Source organism: Chlamydotis macqueenii, chromosome 17 (genome assembly GCF_036417535.1).
Source record: "Chlamydotis macqueenii isolate bChlMac1 chromosome 17, bChlMac1.mat, whole genome shotgun sequence".
NCBI lineage: Eukaryota > Metazoa > Chordata > Aves > Otidiformes > Otididae > Chlamydotis > Chlamydotis macqueenii.
Window position 1 is genome coordinate 10,657,788 of NC_141572.1, and position 27,714 is coordinate 10,685,501.

Genomic DNA, 27,714 nt, shown 5'->3' on the forward strand with positions numbered 1-27,714 from the left:
GGGCGTAGCATCCTTGCTGGGAGCTGGTGGGTTAAGGGTAGATCTGAGTGGAAATGCTGGGCAGAGTGGAAGGGGATGAGTCAGGCCTGATTTCTGGCTCTGTTTACGCTGAGCAGCCCAGCCCCCTGCTCACCCACTGATTTTGGCTGTTTTACCATCTAGGGGGGCTCTGTGGAGACAGCCGTCCAGAGCAGCGTGCACCTGGCATGGTGCAGGTGAGGGGGAGCGAGCGTTGCTGCAGACCCAGTAAGGGTAAGTCAGCCCGTTGGGGCACCCCAGTGATCGTTCTCCAGGGATAAAAGCAGTGAAGGACTGAGCAGTGGAGGGGATCTGATCAAAACCGCCCTGTTTACAGAGGGATGTGCCGAGCATTGCACCGACATAGGCTGAGTGACACTAATGTGCTTCCTGCAGAGCCCCTGGGGACACAAGGGCATTTTGGATGAGGACGCTGGGCCAGGACAGCACGGTTTTCAGCTCATCAAGCTGGGCTGGCAGTCCTGCGTGGAGCCCTGCCGCATGTTTCTCATCCCTGCTTCATCCTGCCCCTGTGTCTGTGAATGGCCCTGTCCTGCCTCTCCTCAGGGAGTAATTGCCTCACACGGGAGCAAATGTGCTTGGCGTTTAAAAGGAGTCTATCGATCTGTGCGTATTCCTGAAAGCCTCGCAGGGCCCTGTCGCCTTTGAAGTGTAAAAGCATGTCTGTCTCTCCTTCTCCAGTGGTCTCCTGCTCCATTTGCATCTCCTCTGGGCCCAGGGAATCCATCCCTGGCCCCATGCGGGCTCTGGTTTTGGGCTGTTGAGAGGGCTCCCTGCGCCGGGAAGATGGGACTTGAAGACAAAGGTGCAAAGCTTCAGTCTAGACGGGGGTTTGAGCTCAGCTTGCAGCTCGGCTTGCTTAGGATGGAGCCAGTACTCCAGACTTTGGGAATGCTCTCGCTGTGTGTTTATCTGTGGTGGGTGCCTTGATTAGGAAGGAGAGGAAATAGCCCCTGGCTCCTTCCTGCTGTGATACTTGGCTTCTCAAGCCAGACAGCACTGGTCAGTAAGGAAACAAGGTCAGAGCTGGGCTGCTGTGGGCAATGCACCTGGGAAGGTTCTCTGGTGTACGGTGAAACAAATACTGTTGAAATGCAGCTGAGTTCCTGCTCTGTGTGTGCACAATTTGGCCTCCGACTCTCCCCATCCCACCTCCCCAGGACAGTGGGACTGGCCCTAGACGGGCTGCTTGTCCCTGCTGCAGGGTTTCACATAGGCACAACCTTACAGGAGTGACTGCATTTCTGGAGCCCAGACTAAAAGCTCTGTCACTCCTTGGTTATCCCCGGGGGGTGGGGAGAGGACAGTACAGATAAATCCAGGCCTGAATTGCAGGGGCTGCCTGTGGCCGCCCCGTCCAGCACCTCCCAGATGGTGCGCTGGGTTTCCTATTTCAATGGGGCCTCAGCGCAGCAGTGGTGGCACCTCACTGTTGGAGGCAGTAAATGGGCTCCCATCTGGTTTTAATGATCAGTAGCACTTTGGTGCTTGTTTATTCCCATGTTTTATGCTTCAGCAATAAAATAGTGCCTCAGTTTGTTCAATCCATCCTGGTGCTGGATGGAGATGAGCTCACAGCCTCTGACAAAGAGGTCCCAGTGGTACTCAGGATGTTGGTTTTTTTAGACAGCTGGGCAGGATCAGATGATGTAGTGGCAATTAGTTTGAAATACAAACGTCAGCAGAGAGTATAGAAGGTAGGGAGGGCAGCTCTTCATGTGCCTAGCAAAGAAATCTTGTCCTTGGATTAAAGGAAGAGATTTGGTTATGGAGCTGGAGCTCTCCCCCCTTCTGTCCCCCACGGGGCAGCACGGAGCTCTGATGTGAAGGCTGAATGAAGTTAGTCCCAGCTTTAAAACCAGGTACTTGAGGTAATTTTAGTCCCAAAGTGCCACCCATGGCAGTCACTCAGCTGCAGTGTTGTGTTTTAGCCCTCCCATCCTGTTAAACACTGAAATGCTGCTGGAGGTAGCAGAAGCGCTGGCAGGGCCACGTCTCCCGTGGGCATAGACTGGCTCTGCTGGAGGTTATCCATGCTCAGCAGCTATGGCGGGACTGGGAGCTGTTCCTCTGGAGTGAATGCAGTCTAATAGTAAACTAATCTAAGGAGGAAACTGTTTGTAAGGGGCTGTAGGCATTTCTGGTCTTGCTCCCTCTGCCCAGCACACTCGTGTTACCGGCCCGGCACATCCGGGAGCGGGGACCCCGTCTGCCAGCAGCTTTGGCGCCGAGGAGATCGTCCTCCGAAGGGATGGGCAGTAACTCTTTGCACGTCTCTGGCGGTTGGTATCTGGGGATCTTGAGTCATTTTTGCAAATGCTAGTTAAATTTTTCAGCACGCCTGAACGTGACTCTGTCCCGCAGGGTAGGTGGGGACACCAAGGCAAAGAGAGATTAGAGACAGTAAAGTACCGAAGGGAGAAATGGGCTTTGTCTCCCGTCTGACTTTTATGGAGACCTGGAAACCTGTTGCTTTCCATCTCCCATTTGTCTTCTACCCTAATGGTAGAGGAACGCTTTCCTCCACTTTATTTCCCAACAGTCTACTCCTTGGAGGATCTTTAGCTCTTACCTCTGAAGAGCATCGGTTTTCAGCAGAGTTCCTTTTTCCCCGACCGTTTGTCCAGGCTTGGAGCTGTAGGTGGCAACTAGAGAGAGAGGATTTCAACAAAGTCATCAACCCCTTCTGGGTCCTTCAAGGTCCGTTCCCTTGGTGCCACTGATGTTGTGTTTGTGCTGATTTTCCCCAGAAGGCCCAATGTAGGGGCAGCGGGCTGTTTTACACCTCAGGGAGAAGGAAGGCAGGCAGCCGCTGCTCCATCTGGTGATTGCTGTCCCCAGGGTCGCCCACCCAGCCACTGCTGGAGCCAGGGCCGGGCTCCCTGGTGTGGGGTTCAGGCTGAGGAACATTTGGACTGCGCCACTGAGACCTGTCGGGTCCCAGCAATGGGCAAAGCAAAAACTTGAGACCCCACCAGGTACCCTCCAAAACAGGGCTCCAGGTTGCACCAAACGTGTCACCTCTAGCTTCCCAAATAAACGTGGGGTGTCAGCGTGGAGGGAAGGGGCTTTCAGAGAGCCAGGTGGGTTTTGCCATCATCATGTCAAGAAGGGCTGTCTGCTTCTCCCGAGGCTGAGCCTGGCCCCGGCTTTCAATTGCAAATGAAGCAAACGGGGAAGTATTTACACAGAAACCTCCCTGGCCAGAGCTGGGTCCAGCGACTTGGCCCTTGCCTCACCCCGATGGTGGAGAAGCTCCGGGAATCAGGGAAGAGCTGTGTCCCGGTGCCCTGGGAAGCAGAAACCCCGATCCCTGCAAATGCTCCCAGCAGCCTTGAGCCGAGCGGGGCTCCGGGTGGCGGGAGACAAGCCGAGGCCGGCGTGGGGCACCGTGCTCATCCTCACGCTGCTCCCGGCCCAAAAGAGGGGGGCGGTGGGGAGAAGTGACACTGCAGATCCTGGGATCTGGGGTTGGGATGGCCTGTGAGCTGCAGCACGAACTCCTCCAGTCCAGACTATAAAGTACTTCGCAGGGCAGTCCCAATTGCCTGGCCTATTAGTTTTATGGAGGGGGATATTGTGAGGGTGCAGCCGATCTCCTTTTGCCCAGGTAATGAAAATGGAGCCGTAGCGGGGGAAGAGCCTGGCAGGGAGGCAGCGGGAGCCCGCGTTTGGGTGCCAGGGTCACCTCCCTGCGGGCTCCCGGGGTCCCCGGGCCTCCGTCTGCTTCCACGGTGGCTGCGGGGGCGCGCTTTGGGGAGGGGAGACTCGGCCCCTTGCCCCAGCTGGGGGGGTTCCGGCCGGGCACCCCAGCAGAGGGGGAGATGGCGGCGGGCGGCTGCACGGGCAGGGGCACAGTGCCACCCAGTGACTGCCTGTGGCCTGCGAGGGGACAGCTGGGGCCGGGCTGCGGCGGCCTGCGCCGGCTTTGCTGCAAAGGTTTTGAGGCCTGGAAGCCGCAGCGACGGCGTCGCAAGGCGATGGAGAACGTGGGGAGATCCCGGGAAAGCAGCCGCGTTGCTGCCTTGGGATGGAAGCACGCAAGGGGCGAAGCTCCCGTGCCGTCGCGGCGTGCCTGGAGCGGGGATCGCGCGAGACCCGTCTTGTTCGGGTGCTGGCGGGGAGGCTGGGTGTCGGGCAGGTTGGGGCCGAAGCAGCTCACGTGTCGGGAGGGACCCTGGCAGCAGAACAGAGGGGGAGGCGGTGGTGACCCAGGGCGAGCTGCTCTCCGGCGGGAGGACGCGTCTTTGCGCTGGGAAGCACAAAAGGGCTCTTGGGGCGGCGCGGCCGGACCCGGAGAGACGGGGCTGCCACACTGCTGCTCAGCCTCTGCCAGGCTGGGGCTGGACTGGAAGGGACGCCTTGTGTCAGGGTGTCTTGGGCGTAGGATGACAGCCACGTGTAGCGGCTTTCTGGCTTGCACCCCGAGGTTAATGCAGGGCCTTTCCTCCCTCCTGCCCAGACCCTGCCTGCGTTCCTTGCTGGGCCGAGCCCCGTGTCAGGTTCCCAGGCTACAGCAGGCATCAACAGGCAGCTTGAGTGGTGGGGGAGAGGGAAAGGAGCCAGGTACAGTGGGGCACGGTGTCAGCAGCTCCTGAGGTGGCTCCCGGCGCTGTAAATCGCTGCCCCAGCAGCGCCCAGACGTGTTTCCAGCAGGAACTGTCTCCTGGAGGGGGCACAGGCTCTGTTTTGGGTGATGACTGCAGAGCCCACAGAGCATTCTGCAGCAGGGAGGGGTGTTAAATCAGCCTGTCCTTCTCCAGGTACATCAGCTCCTCCCTCCGCTCCCCTCCATTTTCCATAGCTGTTTCAGTGCCCTGCTGCCACTGGGCTGCGGGACTGCAACGTGCGGCTGAAATCAGGGCACTGCAGCGAGGGAGGCACGAGCCCTGCACGCTTCACGGATGAAAGTCCTACATCTTTACTGCCCTTGCAAGCACTGTGCACACTTTCTGTTCCTGGGATGTTCTCCAATGTGTCTTTTTTTTTGTCTGTTTAAATTTAGGCCAGCGTTGATACCACAAACATGGCTGTGGAGGTGTGTGGGCTACCATGGCTGCACAGAACAAACCCTTGCTGGCAGCCCAGCACCTTACCCCACTGGCTGGAGAGCTTCCTCCATCCCATCACCTACCTCTGCCTCCATCAGATGGTCACCAGTGATGGTGAAGGTGGGTCACTCAGCCTCATACAGGCACGAGCTGCTTCTGAATACTGGAAGTAACCTCCTTATCCTGCAGCTTGGGATGATTTTGGCTGGAGGTTTCCAATAGTGCTGCTATCCTGCATGTTTTGGTCAGACCTGCGTTAGCCCTTTCAGCAGAATCCCAGACCAGAGCCAGTTTTAGCCTTTCCATTTCAGACTCCCCCAGTGTGTCCCATGTCCAGGCCAAGGTGCTGTTTCTTGCAGAGAAATGAGCATCGTTAATTTTAAATCTTGTTCTCTGAAGTGCTGAGTAGCCACAGCTATTCCAGGTAGCGCGGGGCAGCGGGAGGTATTCGATCTTTGAGGGATGTGGCTTGCTCTTACGTTATGAAGACCAAATCTGATGACTCACATTTCCTTTGTGCCATGCGGTGCGTTCGGCTGGAAGCTCAGCAGGAAGCCAGCCCAGGGCTGCGTGTGTATCGGTCGTCGCTGCAGACTCGGAGCCAGATCACCAGCTGCAATACCTGGAAAGAGAAAAGCTGTTTCTCCTCAAGGTCAGTGGATTAATGGTATCACTGGTCACAAGATGAAGGCAAAAAAAGAGACAGTCCAAGGTTACAGAAATGGATTCAGTGTGTAGAAGTCCCAGTGAGAGTCCCCTGAACTACCTCATAATCCAGATCAAATTAGTAAAGCAATATAAAACACATTAAAAAACCTTGGGATTAGAGTCTAGAAATACACAGGGCCATTACTTCACAGTCATGAGAAATGGAATACTTTGATTTTTATGCTTTTAATGATGAGTTAAGGATAGCGACAGTGTGCTCCAAGACCTGGCTGGGTTTGTCACTTCCGTCAGGAGCATCCGCGAGGGTCTCATTGTCTGGCCTGGCTGCCGAGCGGTGGTGGGCTGAACAGGAGTCGAGTGCCAAGAGTTTCAAACCAGCTCCTGTTGTTCACTTATGTCAGTCCCTTCTGTCTTTTCAAAATAGCATCCTCTCCTCTGACTCACCGCTCCCCCGAGTCAGTTGAATCTCGGGTGCAGGGGCAGCCGAGGGAAGGCGAAGTGGCACATCCAGTGCTGCCTTTCTGCCCGGGCCAACCTCTGACATGCAAGCAAGAGCTCTTCTTGCCCCAGGGTCTGGAGAGGATGCGTTAGATTGGGAAACAGATTGGGAAACAGTGCAGTGGAGGCCTGCTAACAGTGCCGGGGATCCACGCTTTCTCTGGTGCTTTATGCTTAATTTCTAGACCAAATGCAAGATTACAAGTGAAGGATTTTTCAGCTCTGACTTTCAGCTGCCCTTGTTGGACCAGCCAGGACGTACAAAGCAGGAGCCGGTTCCCTGTGGATACCCCAGATTTAGCTCTGATCCTGATTGTCTGGTGCGCCAGCAGCGGATTAGACTAATAACTCGTGCAGGGAGGGTTCTGGTTACAAAATGCCTGGAATGAAGCGAGCAGGTGCTGGGAAGGTTATCTGAGGAGAGCTGCGTTCATTCCCTGTCCTCTCTCGCTCCCCCTGCCTCAGAAGCAGCGTGGATGGCATCTTCCGCAGGTGAGGCTCTGTCTAGCGCACGAGGGGCTGCTGGGTTCCGCCAGTGAGCAGCCATCACCGCGCTGAGCAGGGGCAGAAGCTCAGCTTTTAGCTCCCGGGGCCGGTACCAGTCTGGAGCAGGAGCCCCTGTGCAGTGGGGATGGGTCCAAGTCCCACTGGCGAGTGCCGGGTTCCCAGGCCGCTCCCGTGGAGGGTGGGCCAGCTGGAGCGGTGCGCTGATAACCTGACTCAAGGCGGGCACATAACAGTCTGTGTTAAAGAGTCACAATAAGTGGTGCAACTTTGGCTGTAGAGAAGCTCTTAGGGCTCAAGTTTCGGAGCAGGAGGCTCACTTTGGGACAGCTGTGATGGTTTCTTTCCCCGCTGCCTGCCTGTCCCTCTTGGCCTCGAAGTCCTGCTGCAGGGGAGCTCAGCTGTTTCACAGCGACTGCCGCAGTTTGCAGCTCGGGGTAACCTGAAATTGGAACGGCTTTACCTTGCCACGCTGAGCTGTGACTTGTGGTTCAACAGCTGCTGCGGGAGCAGCTGATCTGCCCTCTTAAAAAAGAAGGCGAAGGGGACAGAAACCACCACAGCTGCTCCAAGGTGAGCCATCCCTGCTGAATACAAACCTGAAGAGCTTTTCCACACATGCAATCCACATTATTGTAGATCATGTAAAAAATTACAAGGAAAGGTGTCGTTTTGCTGTGGCAGCATTTTATTTGAGTGCATTTGGGCATGTTTCCTGCTGGTGCAAGCTCAAACAGGCATACCTCTGGTTGAATCTAAAGGGGTGGTTTTTATTGCACTGGTTTAGAAATTAAGTGAGGGTGGCAAACTGGTAAACCCAGCTCATCCCAGCTAGCTTGCACCTAAAAATTAAGGCTTACGCTGCCTGTTGTTGGACTGACCTAACTAAACTAATTCAAATTTAAATTGGTGAAAGCCTGAATGGAGGTAAGCCAGAAATAAACCCAGCTTGAGTTACCGCTCGTTTCTTGTTACCTTTGACTTTTCACAGAGTAAAGTTGGCTGTTGCTGGAGCTGTTGGGTGGCTGCTGTGCTGGGCACTCCTGGTACAAAACCCGAGTCCTGACTGCGGCAGGGGAGAGCTGTGCCAGCCCGTGGAGAAGCTGAGCGTTAAGAGCAGCGGTCCCCAGCTGGAAAATGGTCTGGGTGGTCAGCGTCACGGGTAGGCAGCCGGATTGAGGGAGGACAGAACCCCTTAGAGGTGGTAGAGAGCGGGCACTGCTGAGGATTCATGTGAGGGCAGGCAGGAAGCAGCCTGCATTTTAAAATGCAGAGACGGATCCCAGTCCCACTCGGACTACGGAATTTGTCCCTTCTGGTAACTGAAATGTGCCACAGTAAGGCAACCCAGCATCCCGCTCCTAGGTCAATGTTTTATTTCTAACATGTCATGAAATAAGGGAATGTGGGTTGTTGTGGCCTCACATCAGTATGAAGTAGTGCAGATTTGTACTTGGTGACATCCCATACATTTTGAGGCACAAAGTTTTTTCCTGTACAGAACACAAGTATTTAAAGCTTCCCCAAGCCCCCGGGTGTGAAAGCACTTTGTGTCCCGCTGCCTCACAGAAGTGGGCATAGATGCTGCAGTTTAGTGCCAGAGAAGTCTGGATGTTATGGGAACAAACCCGTGCCCAGGCACTGTCTCAAGCAGTCGCTGTTCCTGGCCTGCCCTTGCATTAGGGAGGGTGTGCAGCACCTACGTTCATTTGCGTTGCACACATCTCACCAGAGACAGCAAGAGTGCTGCTGCTGCGGCGGCACCCGGGGTCGCAATTTAGCCTGTAGCATGCATGCGGCTGGTGTGGCAGCGGACGCTTGGTTTTGCTACGTAACAGTAAAGCAAGAGCTGCTGAAGATGTCACGAGAAGCAGCTGCAGTAAGGGGCTAGCACTTCCAGCTCTTGCTAGAAAGCGCAAGGCATACAACGTAGTTTGAAATGGGATTATCAAGCCTACTTGCGTGCACCTTACCTGTTCTGGCTTGCATAGCTGAAATACCATTGTTGTTCTCTGAAATGTGACTATTTGACAATAAGACACTATGTGGAGTTGGCTATGAACGTTTATTAGCAGCACAGGGGAATCTGTACTCCAGAGAAGACAATGCTGGGCTGTGAACTTACCTACAGAATCCAGGGAACACCACAAGCTTTTTAGACTTCTCCTTTGCAGCCGCTGAGCGTCTGACGTTCCTCTTAAGTTTTTCTCCTACATAAGATCATCTCAAGTTTCAACACATTGTTAATGATTTAACTGAACGATCCCAAATATTAAAATAACTTAAGCTGCAGTTAGTGCTATTGGTGATCTGGACTGACTGTAAAAAGGCAGCAGACGACCTCCTGGTTTTGACCGGCAAAAGCCAGTATTTACGACGTACTGAGCTGACGCCTTTCAACAGTGGCTGAAGTGCCAGCCATTCCACTCTCCAAGGCCCGCACAGGTTACGCTTTATTTACTTAAACAGTAATAAGCAAATTCAAACCGAATGCACAAACCAGTTGTTCTTACAAGCACACCCAAGGGTATCACAGTCAGGCGGTCGTGGTTTCTACAGAGACTTTTAAAAGCCCCGGCAAAAGAGCAGCGTTAAACAGAGTGAGAGGAAGAGCACGGAAGTGGTGGGTGGAGGAGACAGTGATCATCTGCATAACCAGAGATGCATCTTTTTCAGGTGAACCTCCAGAGCACAGCCGTGTAGTCTGAGAAGAGGCGTGAGGATGGAAGAGGACAGTATCATTCAGCCTGGCAACAGCATTTTCTCCTGCTCGATTCTTCCTTTGATTCGGGAAAAATTCCATTGCCGCTCTCATTCACCCACAAAACAGGGCGTCATAATGACAGAGTAAGGACTTAAATACTCTGCTAATAGTTTTAGGGGTTTAAGACTAAAGACAACAAATAGCACTGTAAGTTGAGGCAAGTTTTATTCAGACTGTACAAACAGGGCCCTGGGGAAAAAAAAAAGCAGTGGCTTGATGTTGGGACCAGTTCTATGAAATAAGTGGAGTAAGAAATTAAAAAGGCACTAATCTTAAGAAAAGACACTCCATATATTCTAAGAATATAATTCATTTAATACTGTTAATTTTATAGCACAAAAAATAAAACAAGCTATGATCCCCAAAATAAACTTTAAAAGCTTACACTTTAATATTATTGCCTGAAGATCATGGTCTTTAAATTACATATTGTGTTTTAAAGTTTACACAGTGAAGACTGTCTCAAATACAAGGCCACCTTTCCCACTGCAATAGTTGTATCCTTGTCCCAAAACACACTTCCATTTAACACAAGTAAACAGAAAATTACAGCTATACAAGAATGCTCCCACTGGTCCCAAAAGACAGTCTTTTAGGCAGGTCTCACTTCCAAATGCAGGTATTGAGGAAAATGCTTGAAAACTTGTCTAGAAAACAAAGGCAGCCCACTCATTCCCAGGATGTTAATACAGTATAAAAAATTACTTTACAGGCACATGAAATGGCACAAAGAATGCTATTTTTCCCTTTACAAAAATAATGCTCAGGCTCTTCAGAGCCCCAACCCAAACAGGATATTCCCTTTTGTTTATTCTTTCCCAATTTGTAAACAATCATGAATTAAATTAGCGCTTATCCAGTGATGGACACTGATTAAAACAGTTTTCATTTAAACTTTCAGACCGGTCAGAGGCTTCGATGTCTATATACACATGTACACAACAGAAGGAAGTCAAACAGTAAGCCTTTCATGATCATAAACTATTGTGGCACCAGGTAATTAAACCAGCTTCTAGTTCAAAAGCAAGAACAACTTTAATGGTGCATAGATTGAAGCCATCACTTGTAGGCTCTCATGCTTCATAGTAAGTATACTTTACACGCCCAGGGAACATTTACACCGATAGGTTACCACTCAAATTTAAGAGGCTTCATAAAGCAACAGACAGCACACGTGTAAGCAAGCAACAAGCGATTAAGAATCCAGAGTCCTTCAACGAGAAACACAAACTGATCAAATGCAGTCTTTATATGAAAATACTTGTCTTCTAGTAAAATAGCAGGGACACGTTTTGAAGCAAGGTTACAATCAGCTTGGGCTGGTCAGTATGCTACATTTAAACCACATTTGACATACCTGAACCACATCGCCGCTACTCACAGAAACACTGTTCATCCGTGGCCTAAAACCAGGTTCACAGAAATTTAAGAATTCTTGTCTTTGCATCAGATGCCACTACACACAAATTTTGCATAGTTTTGAAGGTAAAATATTTTGCTTTTCTGCAGTATCAGAACATAATTAAACCTAAAACAATGCCTGCGTTCAAAGCGTATACCTTATTCAGTGAGGGGATGAGTCAAGATGTTTATTTCAGTGAAAAAAAACAATCCAAGTTAAAAGCTGTGTTCAAGATCTCACAGTATTTATTTACCACGCAAAGGAAGAATTCTACAATCAGTCTTCTGAAGAGCTGCCTGTAACTAGGTCAGGTCTGAAATAAGATTTCTCTGCAGCAGACTGAGTTTAGTGCAGTTTCTGTATTCAAAAGATGACTTTCAGTAGTACAATCTATGTAGTAAACTTACGGGTATAGTTGGGGCACAGAAAAAGCATGACCTTCTTTAGTTAAGAGAGCTGCATAGCTTTTCTTTGCAAGACAAAATGTCAATGCCTATTGTCAAGAATTACTCTTACAGCACCAAACACTTCAGTCAATGCTACTCTACTTCACAGTTAATTTGGTAGTAAAATGCTCTACAGGAAGTTCTAGACTGTCAGCCACTTGATCAATACTACAGAAAACAGCTAATAGATGAACAGAGATACTTCTTTAAAAAAAACCCGGCATTTTGAATGTTGCAAATGCCATTTCTGCATTTCTTCAGAGCCTTCCAATTAAGGATCTCATGGTACTTTCACATGAGCCAAGAGCAACGTGCTTTTATTAGGATCAAGCGACACAAATCAACCACAAAACATGCTGGAACTTAAGACGACAACTTTTATATAATTTGACATTTATAAGAACTGATGAGATTCTGCAGGCATCTGAAGTTTCTCATTTTGCTACAACTGACAGCCTTCAAAAGTTGAAAAATGGGGGCTGCTGTTTTCCTGTCAGCTTCTGCAACAGACATTTTTCTTCAACCAGGCTGCCTGAAAAGGGAGGTTTTGAAGTTGTAGTCTTCAAAGTGTATTCTGTTAATTCAGTGTTCAATTATTTTTGAAAGAGCATTCCAGTTCACCTACAAAACACATTTAAAGACGGTGGCACAGGATACCACTGCACCTAAGCTTTCATATCCTGTACACAGGCTGAGGACTTAACCTGCGCGGCATGAATTGTACTTAGCCTCAGCCACGTCGTTCCCTACTGTAAATACAATTACAGCAGTACAGCTTACGTACAAAAAAAAAAAAAAAGGGAAAGAAGCTATACTGGTAACAGACACCTTTGTGGCCTCCTCCAGGCTGAGCATTAATTTATCACGTGGGGGAACCCAGGCAGCTGAGTCCAATTAACCATTTTCTAGAGGGGGAGGGATCTGGGGCATATATAAACCAGAGCCAACTCACATGGAAGGGTAAAAAAGGATGGCAGCATGCAGAGGAGTTGGGACGCAAGCAAGGAAAAAGAGGGAGAAAAAAAAGAAGATGAAAGCAGCTCTGGAAAAGAAGCACAGCAACGTGGAAACACTCCAGAAAAAAAGGTACTGTGTTTGAAAGGAGCTTTCAACAAGCTGGGGCTGGCATAGCTAGGAAACTCTGGAGAGATAAGGGAGTCTGCAGAGAAATGGGCATAAAAGGTACATGTTTAAATAAGAGGATTTTATCAGTATTTACCAAGTTCTTCTGTCCTACTCCTTTCCCATCTCTCCACACCATGGCAATCTGATCTGTCTGTCTACCAAGTAAACAGCTTGGTGACAAGCACTTCTATACTAGCAAAGCTACACTTTCAACACTGCAGAAGAGCTGTATGTAGACCAGGCCAAAGTGTTTCCCTTTAAAGCTCACTTTCTACAGTTAGTGCTTGCAAAAAATCAACAGAAATGCATTAAGTATATCAAAAGTATCAACCCCTCCTAAGTTTCCTTATAAATAAATGCCTCAGCTTCAATGCAGCTCAATCAATGGTTATTTGCATTTAACACACACTGTTTCAGGAAGGTCAACAACAAGCTTAAGAGTTAACAGAAAAGAGCAGCTTCTAATACAACTGCTTAGAATACATAAGCTTCAATTATTGTCCTTTAAAGAGACCATCATTTTAAATGTACTACCTTAGGACAGGTTCTCTTAAAACTATATCTTCTTCAGTCCTAAAATTGCATTTTTGTTGTTGCTTTTTGTTGGACAGTAATACACAAGTTGCATGTTTGATCTAAGATTGGGGCTCTTCCTACTGAGCAAGCCAGAAAAAGTCCATGGAAGTCTCAACAGGAAAGCTTTTCTTCCCATACTTCTCTGCTATATATTGTTTCAGTCTTCTCCAGCTTAAGGCCCAATAGTTTTAAAAGTGAAACTAAATTCTGGATGATGCAACTGTGGTATGAAGGTCAGGCAGTGACTTCAGTTGTATGTATTCCAAATGTATATTAAAAGAACTGTCAAACTGCAGCAAGCTGGAAAATGGGCAACGCTAGCAATGTGCCATTAAGTCATCATCCCACCTCAAACAATGCTAATGATAGCCAGGAAAATGAAGCAGCAGTGTAAATCGGGCTGAGGGAATCATTCGTTCTCATCTGGGTTTTGAGGGTCAAATATTTTCACGTGTGTGAATGGGAAGAGCCCTTTTCGACCGTTGACTTCTCCTTCCCACTGACCATTTATATTCATCCTTGTAACCTTCACAATATCTCCAACCTGCAAAATCAAAAAAACAAAAGAAAAAAGTTATCGTATGTGGGAATCTCACCTCTGATACAAATGCAAAGAGGAACAACAAATACAAGCCCATCGTAAGGAAAAACACTCCACTCTCTTCTTTGCATAAGGTTCTACTGAAAAGTTACTTTTACTTAACTAAAACACCAGCATTTTGCTGCTAAACATGACAATGTTGCCCATAGTCTTTTTCAGACTCTGAACTAAATGTGTATTTACATATTCAGACAAATTACTGAACTACACCTTTTCCTGTAGGAAAGCTAAAACTTCACACAACAGTATGTTTAGCTTAGACATAAACTAACATCACTGAAGCTACCACCTGTAATGAGATGCAAAATCCATTCAAAAGAGCACAGTATTCATACTGGTTTTACCATAAGCTGGCTTATTTCAATGGAAATTCAGTTTTTTAAAGAGTGATTTTTATTGCAAAGAAACCATTACTTGGAAGTTCTAATTCTCATGGGGACAAATTTTTTACCAGGGCCTGTTCTGACAGGACAAGGGGTAATGGTTTTAAACTAGAAGGAGGTAGGTTTAGATTAGACATGAGGAAGACATATTTTACACTGAGAGTGGTGGAGCATTGGCCCAGGTTGCCCAGAGAGGTGGTTGATGTCCCATCCCTGGAAACGTTCAAGGCCAGGTTGGATGGGGCTCTGAGCAACCTGATCTGGTTGGAGATGTCCCTGCTCCTTGCAGGGGGGTTGGACTGGATGGGCTCTAAAGGTCCCTTCCAACCCAAACCCTTCTATGATTATCACAGTCTAAGAAGCGTCTGTACTTTCTAAAATAATGGTATACTTCTGAAGCAGACAAAAGCAATTTCAAGCTTTTTTTTTTTTAAAAAAAAAGTATTAGATGTACAGATTCTAGCTTTATTTGTTGTTTTCAACTCTACTTCCTGCCAAAGAATTTGAAATGGGAACAACGACATGTCAGGCCTTTCCTACCATAACTGTGTCTCTTCCTATTTGGTGGTGAAAGATGAGAAGAGCTAAACTATAATCAAGCAAAAAACATCAGCCCAAATGATAAGTTATACTCTTATTACTGTTCAATGCCTGTATTTAATTTGGATTAGGATAATTTACAAAGCAAAATATCCAAAGTGACAAGTAGCATTTAAGACTAGCTAAATAGTAATTTCTCCCTTAAATACTTCAGAATAACTGAACGTGTGGTCTGGTGCAGCGGCTCTCTAACTTTACACCTCCCTTCCTGTTTACTTCATTTACTCCATGCGGTAACTACAGTAAATATTAGAAAATTGACATTAGCAGTTAGTTACTAATTTCACAAAAAGTAGAACCAGCCTATGACCATGGCAAACAGCTCATAAGTTTATTCCCTAAACTAGGTCCAAGCTCTTAGTAGTCGAGTCTCAGCTTACTAAGCTACTTCTGTGAAATCCAAAGGTAACTAGCTTTGATCATCTTATTTAAGGAAAAACTAGATTTTAGTCGTCATACAGTATGTGCAACTATTTGTCTACATTATCTAAACAGTATTAAAATTTAGAAGTGATGCAGATAGTTTAAGGACTTTGGCCAAGGGCCTTAGATTTAAGCTTTTCTGGTGAGACCTGTATATTTTCCATTAAAGAAAGGAACCCTGAGTTTACAAAATAGCGTGCGTGTCACTAGATGACTCTGTGTGCCTGTTTAAACCAGTTACCATTACTCTAATAGGTATTGTTTTGGGGATCACTCAGAACCAAGAACCTGTAAGTGAAGTTTAAGATGCTATAATAAACTTCTTGGCAGTCGCTCAGTGTTGTATCTCTTAAAATAAGATTTCTCAAACTTTGAAAGTCTTTTTAGAGATTTAAGCTTTACATTGCGCATTAGAATGAAATTAGACATTCAAGCAAAATATATTGCTCCCCCTTCTACTTTTTCTCCACTAGTTGTAGGGTTGTTGAGACTGTCACACTTGGGACAATTGTAATCTTCTACTTTTAAGAGAGGAGAAAACCCTCTGAGCTTCTGTAAGTTCTTGGGATATAACTGAGACCATATTACTTTCTTAAATGGACATCTTGTGCTGTTCCTAAGCTCAAACATGAAGCCAGCACACACTATGAAGTAGCTGTACGCTGCCCATGATAGTTAGCACATACATATAGCATTAATTTGATTGGTTTTCATTTCTTCACAGATTACTGCAGCATGCTTTAATTGTGTATTTACTAAAAAGCCCAATTTGTCAGACTTTTCACTAAATAGAAAGGGTAGAGAAAGCTTTAAATAGTAACAAGATGACCTAAACAGGAACTTAACAAACATCTCTTTAGGAAAAGGCTGATAACATCTATAAATACTCAACATTACGTTGCTAGATTTAAATAACCCTTGCAGACAGATCCAAGTTTCAGACCCAAATTCGAGAAGATGCAGCCAATATCACAACAGTTACAACCTACTAAGAAACTGCATTTGCAGCACACCTTAAAACCAATCTACTCTCAAACACTTTAGTCTTATTCATGGAAGAAAAAAAAAAATCCACAGTACACAAAAACACGGACTTGCATTTTCTGAGAGTCTGACAATTTAATTCTGCTCGTGTGCCGTAGAGATCACTATTCATTTTGAAGCTCTACAAAAAGATCTCCTTCAATTTGACTAAATGATTTCTACAACGTGTATAGGTTTGGAAGTCTTGCTTCAGCCAAGTCAAAAAAACATTTACAATAGACGTGTACTGCATTGCAACAAACTGCCACACAGTTTAACAACGTAAACTGTTGTATAGACTGCTGAGTAGGCAAAGTTGCTACAAATGGGTACCTGCCATGAAAGAGTGCTAGCTGACAAAAGCTACTCCAAAAATACTCCCATATGCAAAGAACCACTGCAATAGTAAATTGATTTGAAATAACTTTACATTATTTTTTGAGAGTTTTTTTTTAATGAAAGCTTCTGAATATCCTTTTGTGCTATATTAAAAAAAACGCAGTTCCCCTGAGAGGATTAAATGAAGCAGTATGTTGAAAAAAGATTTTTGGAGAAGGAACCTTGATGTCATGATAGAATAATTCATAGATCTTACGTTAAAGATCTCCATTTTGACAAGAAGAATCTGGTCAAGTAGTCTTATGTATTTCTTCCCAAAGTACTAACTAAAAGCAATATTTGAGATATGCTTTTTAAAGCATCTATAATACGTTCAGCTGAGGTGTGATCTCCCACTAAAATTACTTAACACACTATTTTTTTCAGAGAATGTTTTAAGCCAGTCAGAAGGATTGTCTTATGATTAGGCACAGCACAGAGTCAGGAGACCTGGTTCTATTCTCATCTCTGCCACACACTTCCTGTATGACTCTGGACAGCTCACAGCCCTTATCTACAAATTAGGATAATACTTCCTTAGTCTCAGCATCTCAGATAAGTTAATTCACTCGTAAAGCATGCCAGCATCACTGGACGGAAGCACCAACTGCTGAAATGAGTAACACTTCTGAAATTGAGCCACTTGGTTCCACCCAAATGATAAAAATCAAAACTTATTTTAGACAGCATCCTTTCATTATGTCCCTGTTAGAGCATGAATTCAAAGCCCTGGGGAAATACAAGCTGTGGAACATGCCAGTCAGAAAGGTTACTTCATTCACTCTAGACTCTTCCATGCCTGTCTTCCATTTGAAGCTGATTCATACACTGCGAAAGGTCTCCTGCATGCTATCCTAGTCACACAGTCAACCAATTAAATGTGTGTGATACACGTATTCCAACAATTGTATGTTAATAGTTCTATGGCTGATAGAACTCTAATAGAAGTTTAAGGATGTAACAATGCTTTAAAACTCTAAATCATCATTTTAGCCCACTGGGTCAATAGCTATACAAAACATATTGCTCTCTGGAATTTACAGGCTGTTGAATCTCAGTCATGATCCTAATTAGTGTCACAACTCACCTTCTTTGGTAACACTAGCATTAGTACCAAAAATGAAACAATTGTTCAGACCAGCAAGCCTGTTCTGGAGAAGAATAAACAAGGCTCAATGCTAAGAAATTACTTGATATCCCATTGTCCCCAAGAGATATAAAGCCGAGCTACACAAAATAAGCAGAGTTCAGTTGCACTGCAAACAGGACAAAGTGACACCGAAGTAGCTGGTGCTTTACGGATTGGAAGATTCAAGACACCAACAGGCTGAAAGCACAGCTTAATTATCCTTCACTTCTGATGTTGTGTGCCAGAATAATAGTTGATGCCCACACCAGAGAATCAAGTAGTTCAGAGGAAAGACCTTCAACCACTTTTGAGACATGAAAGGGCAGCATAGCAATGTTAAAGTCCTAGCTGCAATCAATGTAATCTGATCTAGGAACAGAATAAAAGAATAGAAGTTTGCATTTCAAGTATAGCTAGGACAATTGCCAGAGTTGGCATCACAGATAAAGTGCTACTTGTCATTAAACGATGGTAGCCTGCCTCCATCTGATGAAGTGAGCTGTCATGACTGTACAGAATTTGGAGAGCTCCAGACTCCCATAGACCATCACTCTTGAGCCATTCTGAATCTCTCTGTAGCACAGGATCTTGTCTAGGTTATCCATGTCACTTTCAGTTTCATCTGAAAACAAACTCTGCAAAGAGTTCTGAGGGTGAATGTATATTAAGTTGTGAGGCACTGAGCACTATCATGATGAGAAACATCAATAACTTTGACTGGAAAAGGAAGTTACAAAGATTAAGATTGCACACAAAAATCTCCAAAGTAATTGTCAGTTGTATTTTCAAAGGTAGCATACTGAAAAGTCAGTGCATGTCAGCACAGAGGGATCCTGCTGCCAGTGTCACTTTCAATTCAATAGTTACCAGAACTAAAGCTCCCCAATCGACGCTTCGCACTACACAAGTACAGGCTTAAAATCTAAACCCTGTGGGTTAAATGCATTTTAACATTTAACACAGCAATACTAAATTTCCTTTGCTTAAGAAAAGCATAATGCTTGTTGTCTAGTGAAAGAAGTAGCCTAATTTCCTAATTAAGAAAGTTCTACTACTAGCACATTTTGGCCTACTTGTCTCAGCTTTCCTTTGAAGAGGAAAAAAGTTAACTGTAACCCAATTGTAACAAGCTCAAGAGAAATACTGTAAGTCAGTTATATAATTATGGTGGGTGGACATTTATTTCACCAAAACATTTCAGTAACAGGTTAACTCTACTAGCAAACATACATGTGTACGTTTTGATATATCATAAACAGATAAACTACTTAATACTATAATGCTGGTAGAGGTCTAGAAAATCCATCATTAGTACAACTTTGCTGTAAAAATATAGTGAAGCTCTTGGGTTTTTTGTTTGTTTGTTTTTTTTTTTTTTTTAAATCTTCAGATTCCGTACCACTGTTACATTAAGTCTGGAGGTGAACTCTCGGACTACTACTGCCTTCAAAATGGTCTATGACACTTACTACAGTGTTTACAACATATTTAAGGACCAGTTTTTTTAAACACATGGCAGACATAAGTCTAGTGGCTGCTGCTGGTCTCCCATTTTCTGGTTCCTTATGCCATTTCATTCCATTTTGTATGTGAATTTGGAATTTGTTCATGTCCTGAATCAATCTGCAAGCAGTTCACTAATTTTTAAGGGAATTATCCGCCATTAGCTTATCTAATGACTATGCTGGCCATAAAGAACTTCATTGTGTAGAAGTTAGCGATCAGCTACTTTGAATCAAGAATTTGAAACAAGAAGAACCCAGCTACCAAGAGATAAGCTCCTTTAACGTAAAACATACCAAGTCTCAGTCTGCTAGGCACTCCATACATGTCACTTGCTGGTTAGAGCATGCCAGTTTAAAACAAGGCTTCATTAGCATATTAGTGTTAACAGGCTGGCTATAGAACTACAGGTTAGTAAAGGCTGAGGAACTTTAAGCTAGACTTTGCTGCTCTGTATCATAGTAACAGTGCCAAAGAATGTCTGCTCTTACAAAATTCATCACCTTCACAAAGTGCTATCACGTATAACTTCTGAACATGGGATTGGCCTCCTAGTTTTCCCAAAGAAAAGCAGGATTGAAGAACAGCAGTACGTAACCGCGTAATACAGAGTTCTAGTCCCAACAGATACAGGACACTGTATCCCTGTCCTTCATATTCCTTCCTCTAGAGCGCCAGAAAGGAAGGAAATTGCTTCTTGGCTAAAAGCACACAAGTGAAGAAACAGATCTGGGTTGTTGGGTTTTTTTGTTAGTGTGGTTTTTGGTTGTTGTTGTTTTGTTTTTTTTTTTTTTAAAGCAGTACCCATGAAAATACTACACGCATTAGTAATAAAGTTAGCTCAGTGAGAAACTGCAGACTCCAATCATTTCATTAAAATCATTAAGTCTGAACTGCCAAGGTAACTGACAACAGTGTACGTAAATCTTAGAAATACATATAATTTATCTTAGGCTTTATTAATTGTTCACTGGTGCAGGAAGATGCCCAAAGTTATATGTATACCAACTGTACACTTTGAGAGAGTAGCTATACTTAAAACTTCTAGTCTATAAACAGATTACTACTAATTTTTTTTTATTTTAGAGAATAAAAGTAGAGCATATAATGCAGTAGGACCAAGTCAACATTTAACCATTAGTCACTTCAATAATACCAATATGAATGCTAAATAATTTTAGCCCAGCAAGGTCTGAATTGTAATAAATGCCACACTTACTAGTATTCTTACAGGAACAACACTGTAGTTGCCCTTAAACTGTCACACTTTAAGTACTTAAAAGTTAATCACCCCATCATCATCCAACCAAACGGACCTTATTTCAGATTTCTAGTAGAATATTCACTTGTTTTACAAGTTACATTTTCATGTAAGAAATATTTTAAAAAATAATTATACCTTCCTTACAAAACAAACTTCTCTGTAACAGGCTATAAATCTTTATCTCTTTTAAAAGAAAACTTCTGACAGCTTATGTAAACAATCATGTGCAATAGGAAACTGGACTTGCAAGCAGAGAGCTTGTCCCATTCTCAAGCTCAACTCAGGAGAATGACATCCTTCCACCTAAAAGGAAGTCGGGCAGATTAATATGCAATAGCTTTATTTACTCCAGATAGCGTTCTCTTCCTTTTAAGTACTGTGTGCTGACCACACAAAAATAGAGCCAGCAAACAGATATTTTCCTTTCATTTTGTTTTATCCGTTTAAATGAGATTACACAATCAAGTGCTGTATAATTATACTAACAAGGTGTTCTACCTGTACAAGCTGTACTGTGACTTCAAGTGCACCTATATTAAGGCGGAGTACTGTCAAGTACTATTATTTTGAAAGAACACCATTAACTTTCTTCCCCAAAACATTCCCATAACCTCTTCTTTCTCTACCACTAGTTACTTTCAGTGCTCTTACAAAACAGAAGCTTCAAATGGTCCAGATTATTTAGTGACACGTAGAGCCCTGACACGACTGGGATGAAATACATCATCAGAGCCCAGTAGGTGTTAAGCAATCTGAAGGAAGATCATGAAAAGAAGTTGGATTTTTTTCTTCAGGAGTAGTAAGTGTATCAAAAACATATTGCTTTAATGTGGTTGCTAAAGTTCCCTATGCGTGGATAGATATGGAGAAGATGCAATCACTGATTTTGATGAAAGTGTAGATCAGTTCCCAGAATTCTGTTTCTGAAGCCTCTTGAGAAGCCACAGTGTGGCTAAGGTGCACTTGCAAAGAAAACAGACTTACACAGGAAGACAAAATATGTCAGTGGTGGGAGACACAAAGACATGAGGCAGCAAGGGATTAGAATTCAGTCAAAGAGAAGAATCTCTCAAAGAAAACTTCAGCAATTTGAAGATTCAAAACAATTCAAACTTACGTGCCAGTCAGAGAATTAAGCCTACTGGTATACAAGAGTAGCAAAAATTATGGGATTAACTAGGTCTCTAAAGAGCAAGTCAGAAAAATCTATTTGTGAGGGCCATCCTTCCAAGTGGTGCTGCTACCCTGCAGCAAAGCAAGTTCCCTGAAGTAATTCAGTGACGCACTGATAACATAACAGTATCAATCGCTTGCCTTGCTTTGTTTTCAGAAGCATGAGTAGTTTTGGCAGGAATCTTCTGTACAGTGCAGCTGGCACTGAATTTACACTTTGCTCTATGAGAATTTTCACACACTGTTCATAAATAACAAGCTGCTAGATTTCATAAGACTCAAGGAAAATCCAGTGATACATATTTAACTTTTAACCCCGTAAGAGTAATCATCTGTAGAGGTTTTACAAATACAGTTAGGGAAACTTACCAATAGTCACAAATATAACCTTTCAAATCTCAGTCAAAAGTATCAGCTACAGGTAACAGCTTTAACTTGCAAAGTAATTGAGCAAAATCAATAGGAGAAGTTCAAAAGCATTTTAAAAACCACTATTACTTTACTTGCTAAAATGCTGTTGCTTCCTTTGCTTGTTTCCTTTCATTTGCTCCTTGAAATACTGTGTCTAATTTCAGCTTTGAGACTAGCACTCCTTCCAGGTGAGGTGTTTTTGAACTATGGGTTAACTAGCCTTCAGTATGATCTAAATGTCAAAGGAACAGCCTCAGTGTTCTGGACACAGCTTTAAAAACTTCTTCCAATCCATCATTTACGCCAGTTAAACTAGATTTATAACATGAATTCTTTACCATTTAAAGAATACAGCTCTGAAGTCTTAAAGACATCCCTAATAAAAATAAAATTAAAAATGCTTTAGCAAGCACAGGAACTTATTAAAGCTTCAACATAAGTTTTGAGATTACACTACAGCCTTTCATCTAGCCACTTTTGCCCCCAATTTAGGTCTTAAGGTTTCTCAAATTCCACTTTTGAAAACCAAAGTAAAAGGGACTAGAGTACTTCTGATATATTTCTCTTCAGGTTTCAGCTCTCAGCACCAGATACACAAGTGCATCTCATACTACAGTTGAGGACCAGAAAGACTAAATTTGTCAGCAATCCTTACCTTTCTCTGAAGGATGCTACTGCCAGTTCTCAACTTGGAATACTGCAACGATTAATGAAACACCTCTTTCCTTCCCCACCGATTAGGTGAAGAAGCAAAGTCACCCTCTCACTATCACTTACTTCCGTGGCAGGATGTATACACTCCCCTACCCTTGTAGCATATTTACACTGTTGAACAAGGAAGAAGAGAGGGTAAATACAGGTTGTGAAGTAACTTGGTCACTTTTCTCAAAGGAAGTGACGAAGCACTGATGAAGCAATTTTTGTAGATCTTTCTTCAGAATGTAACCTAACTTCTTCTCAGTCCCTTGACACAGATAAGCAGACTCATATGAAGTCATCCACACTAATTTTGCCACTAACAATTTTTAGTTTCTTATTTTACTGAACAATTGAAAACCATAAGACTTGAGAGGAAAAACTTACCTCTAATGCCAGTGCAGTCTTGTCATAAGCACAGGGTACTCTCTTTTGAATAGCTTTGGCATAGACTGGTCCGTTCTGTGTTGATGGCAGAGGATTGATCACTGCTCCAGGCGTACTGGATACTGAGGGAAGGGGACTTGCGGTCTGAGGCTGAGCATAAGCATGGGCAGGTTCTGGAATACCGTAACTGTTGGAATTCCTGTTTCCGTGCTTCCCATGAGAAGATCTGACTAGCTTTTCTACATAAGGAACGGGAATCATCCCAATCCGACCATCCTTGTTTCTGGCGCTCCACCACTGTTCTTCTGGCTTCTCTACAATTACCAGTATCTCACCCTTTTTAAATGGAAGATCCTCAGCATCGTTGCCAGGAAAGTCATAGAGAGTCCGAACATACTCCACATTTTCTTCTGCAGTGGACATAGCTGGGGCAGATCCAGATCCCATTGGTGGACTTGGATACCTAAGTTTAAAAAAAGATTTGATATAAGAGATAGCTATTGGGGTTTTTTTGGTTTGTTTGTTTCCAGTAACAAAGCTAATACAGTTTTACAATAGGAACACCAATTAGAGGAGAATTACTTATTTAGCTTTGTAAGAAAAGTATCAGCTTGGTAGTGCTGTGAGGCATTTAATGAGTAACTCATGCTCTCAAGTAATTACTTAAATACCCAAATTAGCTTCCACAGAAACCCAATAAAAATCTATCCTGAATGCATAAAATTGGGAGAAATAACACAAAACCTTCATCTGCCTGTTTTGGATTATCGTGAGGATCCTGGGGAGAATAAGATCAATTCTATAGCTTCAGTTATGAGAGTGCAATACAGTAACTTCATTGTCTGTGATATGATTGTTCATCAAATAAGACTATTTTCACTGCAATCTATTTTCACCATAAACTTTATACATTTTATTCAAAGCAACTGTCAGAAATCTTAACATGTATAGGCCATAGCAGATACTTATTATCTAAGTCACGACAGCAAGAATGCATGTCATTAGCCTACTTTAATCATCTTTTGTTACTTGCAAAATAAGATGGAAGTCAAATCCGTATGATTTTTGCAAGATATGCCAGAACCCCTAAACAGAAAGATATATATTTCTTTAAGACATCCTGCTGCAGCCAAAGCTGGGGGGGGGGTGGGCAGGGGTAGAGAGGAAACCCTTTAGAGAGCAGTCACTCTGCACAAGCAAGAGCTCAGGAACATGTGCAGTGATGGCCAGAGCTCACTATTGACACAAAATAAACAGAAAGCTTGGAACAGTCAGTTTCCAACTGTATGACAAGTTTAAGATGTCATCTCCAAGAGCTAGAAGTGTTGTATGGCTTTATACAACAAGCTACTCAATCCTAGCATGAAAACCATCTCTTCATACTGTACTTTAGGAAATGAGAAGAATCAACAGCTTCAAAAGCTCAAGCACCTGTGTGTGATATTCCCCTGAAAATACCACAGAAATACGAATTAGCAATAACAGTTCTGAAGCACATACTTGTCCACTCCTATTCTAAATCTAGTCCATTAACTGATTACCTAAAAATAAATACTTAAAAAAAAAAAATACTACCTCTCCTCCTCCCTTTTGCATCAGGAAGTCTCCTTCAAACATAATTTCAAACCATCAACCACATCATTGATTTTTTTTTAAAAGAGCTTAAAATAAAAGCCATGCTAAGGGAAGCCAGAAAGTGGATCCCATTTGTTGCTTTATAGAAAAGCCTGTCAGTTCACAGCAGGCTAGGTCCCATCTGCCTCCCTATGCTGAGAGAACAATACGCAATCAAAACTTTGAAAACAAGGTGATATTGTAAAATGTTCATAAAACATTTCACACAAAATTCTTAACAAGTACCAAGTGAGCAAGTGGCATCAGCTACGTTTTCAAGTGTTTTGAGAAAGCCAAGTCAGTCATTGCCATAAATGATTAAGAACAAAATTTTAGTTCCAAAAAGGCACAACAGTATCCAGGTTAAGGAGAAATGAGATAAGCATAAAGATTGCTTCAGTGTAGACTTTTTCCTCCCAACTGTCCGCAAGTTTAAGCATGCACGTAACACTGTGCAGCTTCATTTATGCATTCCTGCAATGATGAAAGTTATTTTTTTTAATTATTACATTTTTTACACTGATCTCTCTTGCTACGCCACAATCACTACCCAGAAGACTTCTCAGCAACTTTCAGAGTTCCTGAGACTACTGCTTTCTGTCACATCCCTCCCATCTCCTGACAGCTTTACAGAAATACTTATTTTGACCACCTGAATTTTTCAACTTGACAAGCTATTGTCAACCTTTGCCAAGCTACTGATTGTCATTGAGAACTGGCCTATGCCAAGGTTAAATTGTGACTATAAACCTTAGTTATTCTTCCCCCTTGAGAACTTGCTAATCTGCAAAACATAAGATTTTTAAACTGCAGAATTTAAAAGTGAACCAACCTGAGTGCACTGCTACTTTTCCAGCTCTTATTTAACTTAATTCTATCCAGGGTGCCCAAAAGCTTTGAAATAAGATATTGGGAAAGGCTTTATTAATTAAAAATAAGGAATATGTTCTAGAGTTCTTGATAAGCAGTTTACTGATGCAAGTTGCAGGTATGTCCTATGTTGGGAACAGGACAAAGAACGAGCTCATAGCCAAGTCACATTTTCCTATCCTGCATTTCAATGCAGTGCATGCGGTATGCAGATACAGATGAACAGGGCCATAATCAAACTGTGAGAAATAAATGTTTTACATTTTTTGGGGGGTGGAAATGCCACTCTAGATGTTTGGGAAATGCTGACTTAACAGAGTGAAGCAGTTTAATCACGTAAAGGCCTGTTCAATTGTAATCAGTGTGGATGCAGCGGCAGATAGCAACTTGAGCTCAGAAGCTGTACTTCAATCACTGAGGGGAAGACTTGTGAACCAGCTTCTCAACCATCCTAGGAACTGAAGGACAATACCAGAAGAAAAGGTTGATACAAAGCAAGACCACACCCTCTTGCAAGTCAATTAGGTTGTGGCAGAGATATACAGGGTGTACCCTTACATATGCCTACATGCACTGTAAGGATAGGCCACATGCATTATATGGATGATTTGACTGAAAGAGCAACCCATAATGGTCACTGAGATCCAGAGGAGCATCGCTGTTAGGAACAGCTTCAAAGGAGGCCCATAAACTAATGTTTCCTTAGTATACACAGCACAGCCCTATATCCAATGTTAAGATCCTGGAGCTACTAGGCTGGACTAAGACACCCCCCCCCGAGCACAGATGGCAGTGGGTGGGGCGCAGGGAGGGTGGCACTCACCTGGGCGCAGGCTCGATGAGGGTGGTGGTGTCCAGGTAGTGGATCTTGTAGAACTCCAGCAGTGCGGGCAGGTGCTCAAACTCCTGGTCACCGATCTTAAAGCGGCGGTTGGGCAAGGAGTTAATGATGTAGTGGGAAACCCGGGAGTTCTCGGACACTGAGAGCACGTAGTCCCCCGGGCAGGTGGACGAGTCCCGCACCAGGAACATGCCGTGCCGCTGCCCTTGCAACCGCGTCTGAGCCTCCGCCCGGGACACCGGGCCCACGTACCAACTGGAGCGGTCCGACGAATCGAAACGAGCGGCGGAGGACATGGCTCCAGGCGGGGAAGGGGAAGGGAGGGGGGGAAGGAAGGTGAAAAGCCCAAAGGCCCAGTCGGAGGAAGAGACTCAGAGAAGGGAAGGCCTGGGCAAGGAGGCCTGGGAGCCGGAGCGGGCTGTGAGGAAGCGGCTAGCGCTCAGCCCAGCAGCCAGGAAGCCCAGGGAGAAGGGAGAAAGAAGCTCCGTGCCTCTGGAGGCGGAGGACCGAGAGGCGGCTGGGGTGGGGCTGGCCGGACGCGGCGGTCAGGGCCCCCGAGTCTCCCTCAGCGGCGGGGTGTGCAGGGCATCCTTCCCGCCTCTCTCTCAGGCCTGCGGCGGGCCCGGCTGGGCGGGTGGCGAAGAGCAGAGGCGGCTGACAAAGACAGGCGGCCCAGGAAGGTGGCGGCGGTGGCCTGCTACGGTGCCTCAGCGCCGGAGCCCGACGGGAGGAAGGGTTGGGGGAGGCAGAAGCGACGGGCTCCCGCTTTCTCCTATCGGTTCCCTCCCCTCTCAGAGCCGAGCACCAAAATGGCGGCGGTGCCGGACGGTAGGAGCTCTCCCGAGACACCGCCCCGCGCAGGCGCGCCGCAGCTCGCGCCGCCGGGGCGGAGGGGGGGGGGAACGACGCGGGGCCGCCGCGCGCCGCGGAGGGAGGGGCGGCTGAGGGGAGCGCGGGGTCGTGGCCGCGGCCGCCGGAGGGGCGGGGGGGCTGCGGGGGCGGCTTTGACGTGGCTCCGTGTGGCTCCGTGTCCCGTCCTCGCCTCCGGGGGGAGGGAGCGCCCTCTCCTTCCCCAGTCCCCCCGGGCTAGAGTCATTCAAACCTGCCTCCCGGTTGGGGGGCGAACGGATGTGAACGGCCCCGGTGGGGTGTTAAGTTGGGGGGCGTGGGGACCCCCCGCGCCTTCTGCAGCCCCTGGGAGAGCAAGGCCGTCCTCCCCAGGCACCGCTTCCCTGGCGTGCTGTGGGCACGCTTTACCACGGGTTGCTCCAAAAACCCTGCCCAGCCCTTGGGCTGAAGGTGAGGGAGGGTGCCCTGCCAGCGTACCTCCGCCATGTGCTCCCC

The 27,714-nt window shown here is 45.3% G+C and overlaps 1 protein-coding gene and 1 long non-coding RNA gene across 2 annotated transcripts; one reads left to right on the plus strand and one right to left on the minus strand.

The window, feature by feature from the left end:
* Window positions 1-9,917, plus strand: LOC147598616 (uncharacterized). The gene is made up of 4 exons (XR_015260413.1): window positions 1-252; window positions 5,045-5,210; window positions 5,639-5,742; window positions 9,438-9,917. It is a non-coding gene; the product is annotated as an uncharacterized LOC147598616 (long non-coding RNA).
* Window positions 9,893-27,188, minus strand: CRKL (CRK like proto-oncogene, adaptor protein). Its single transcript, XM_086761422.1, has 3 exons — window positions 26,353-27,188; window positions 23,046-23,508; window positions 9,893-13,618 (listed from the first exon to the last, which is right to left on the minus strand). Exons 1-3 carry the CDS (start codon window positions 26,664-26,666, stop codon window positions 13,484-13,486), a joined length of 912 nt encoding a protein of 303 aa, XP_086617548.1. The 5' UTR covers window positions 26,667-27,188; the 3' UTR covers window positions 9,893-13,483.
* Window positions 27,189-27,714: the final 526 nt, after the last annotated feature.

Coding starts and splice junctions, on each gene's coding strand:
- CRKL (XM_086761422.1), bottom strand. CDS start 26,666: ATGTCCTCCGCCGCTCGTTTCGATTCGTCGGACCGCTCCAGTTGGTAC. Junction 23,509..26,352: donor CTCATCGAGCCTGCGCCCAG/GTGAGTGCCACC, acceptor TTTTAAACTTAG/GTATCCAAGTCCACCAATGG. Junction 13,619..23,045: donor AGACTGCACTGGCATTAGAG/GTAAGTTTTTCC, acceptor TTGATTTTGCAG/GTTGGAGATATTGTGAAGGT.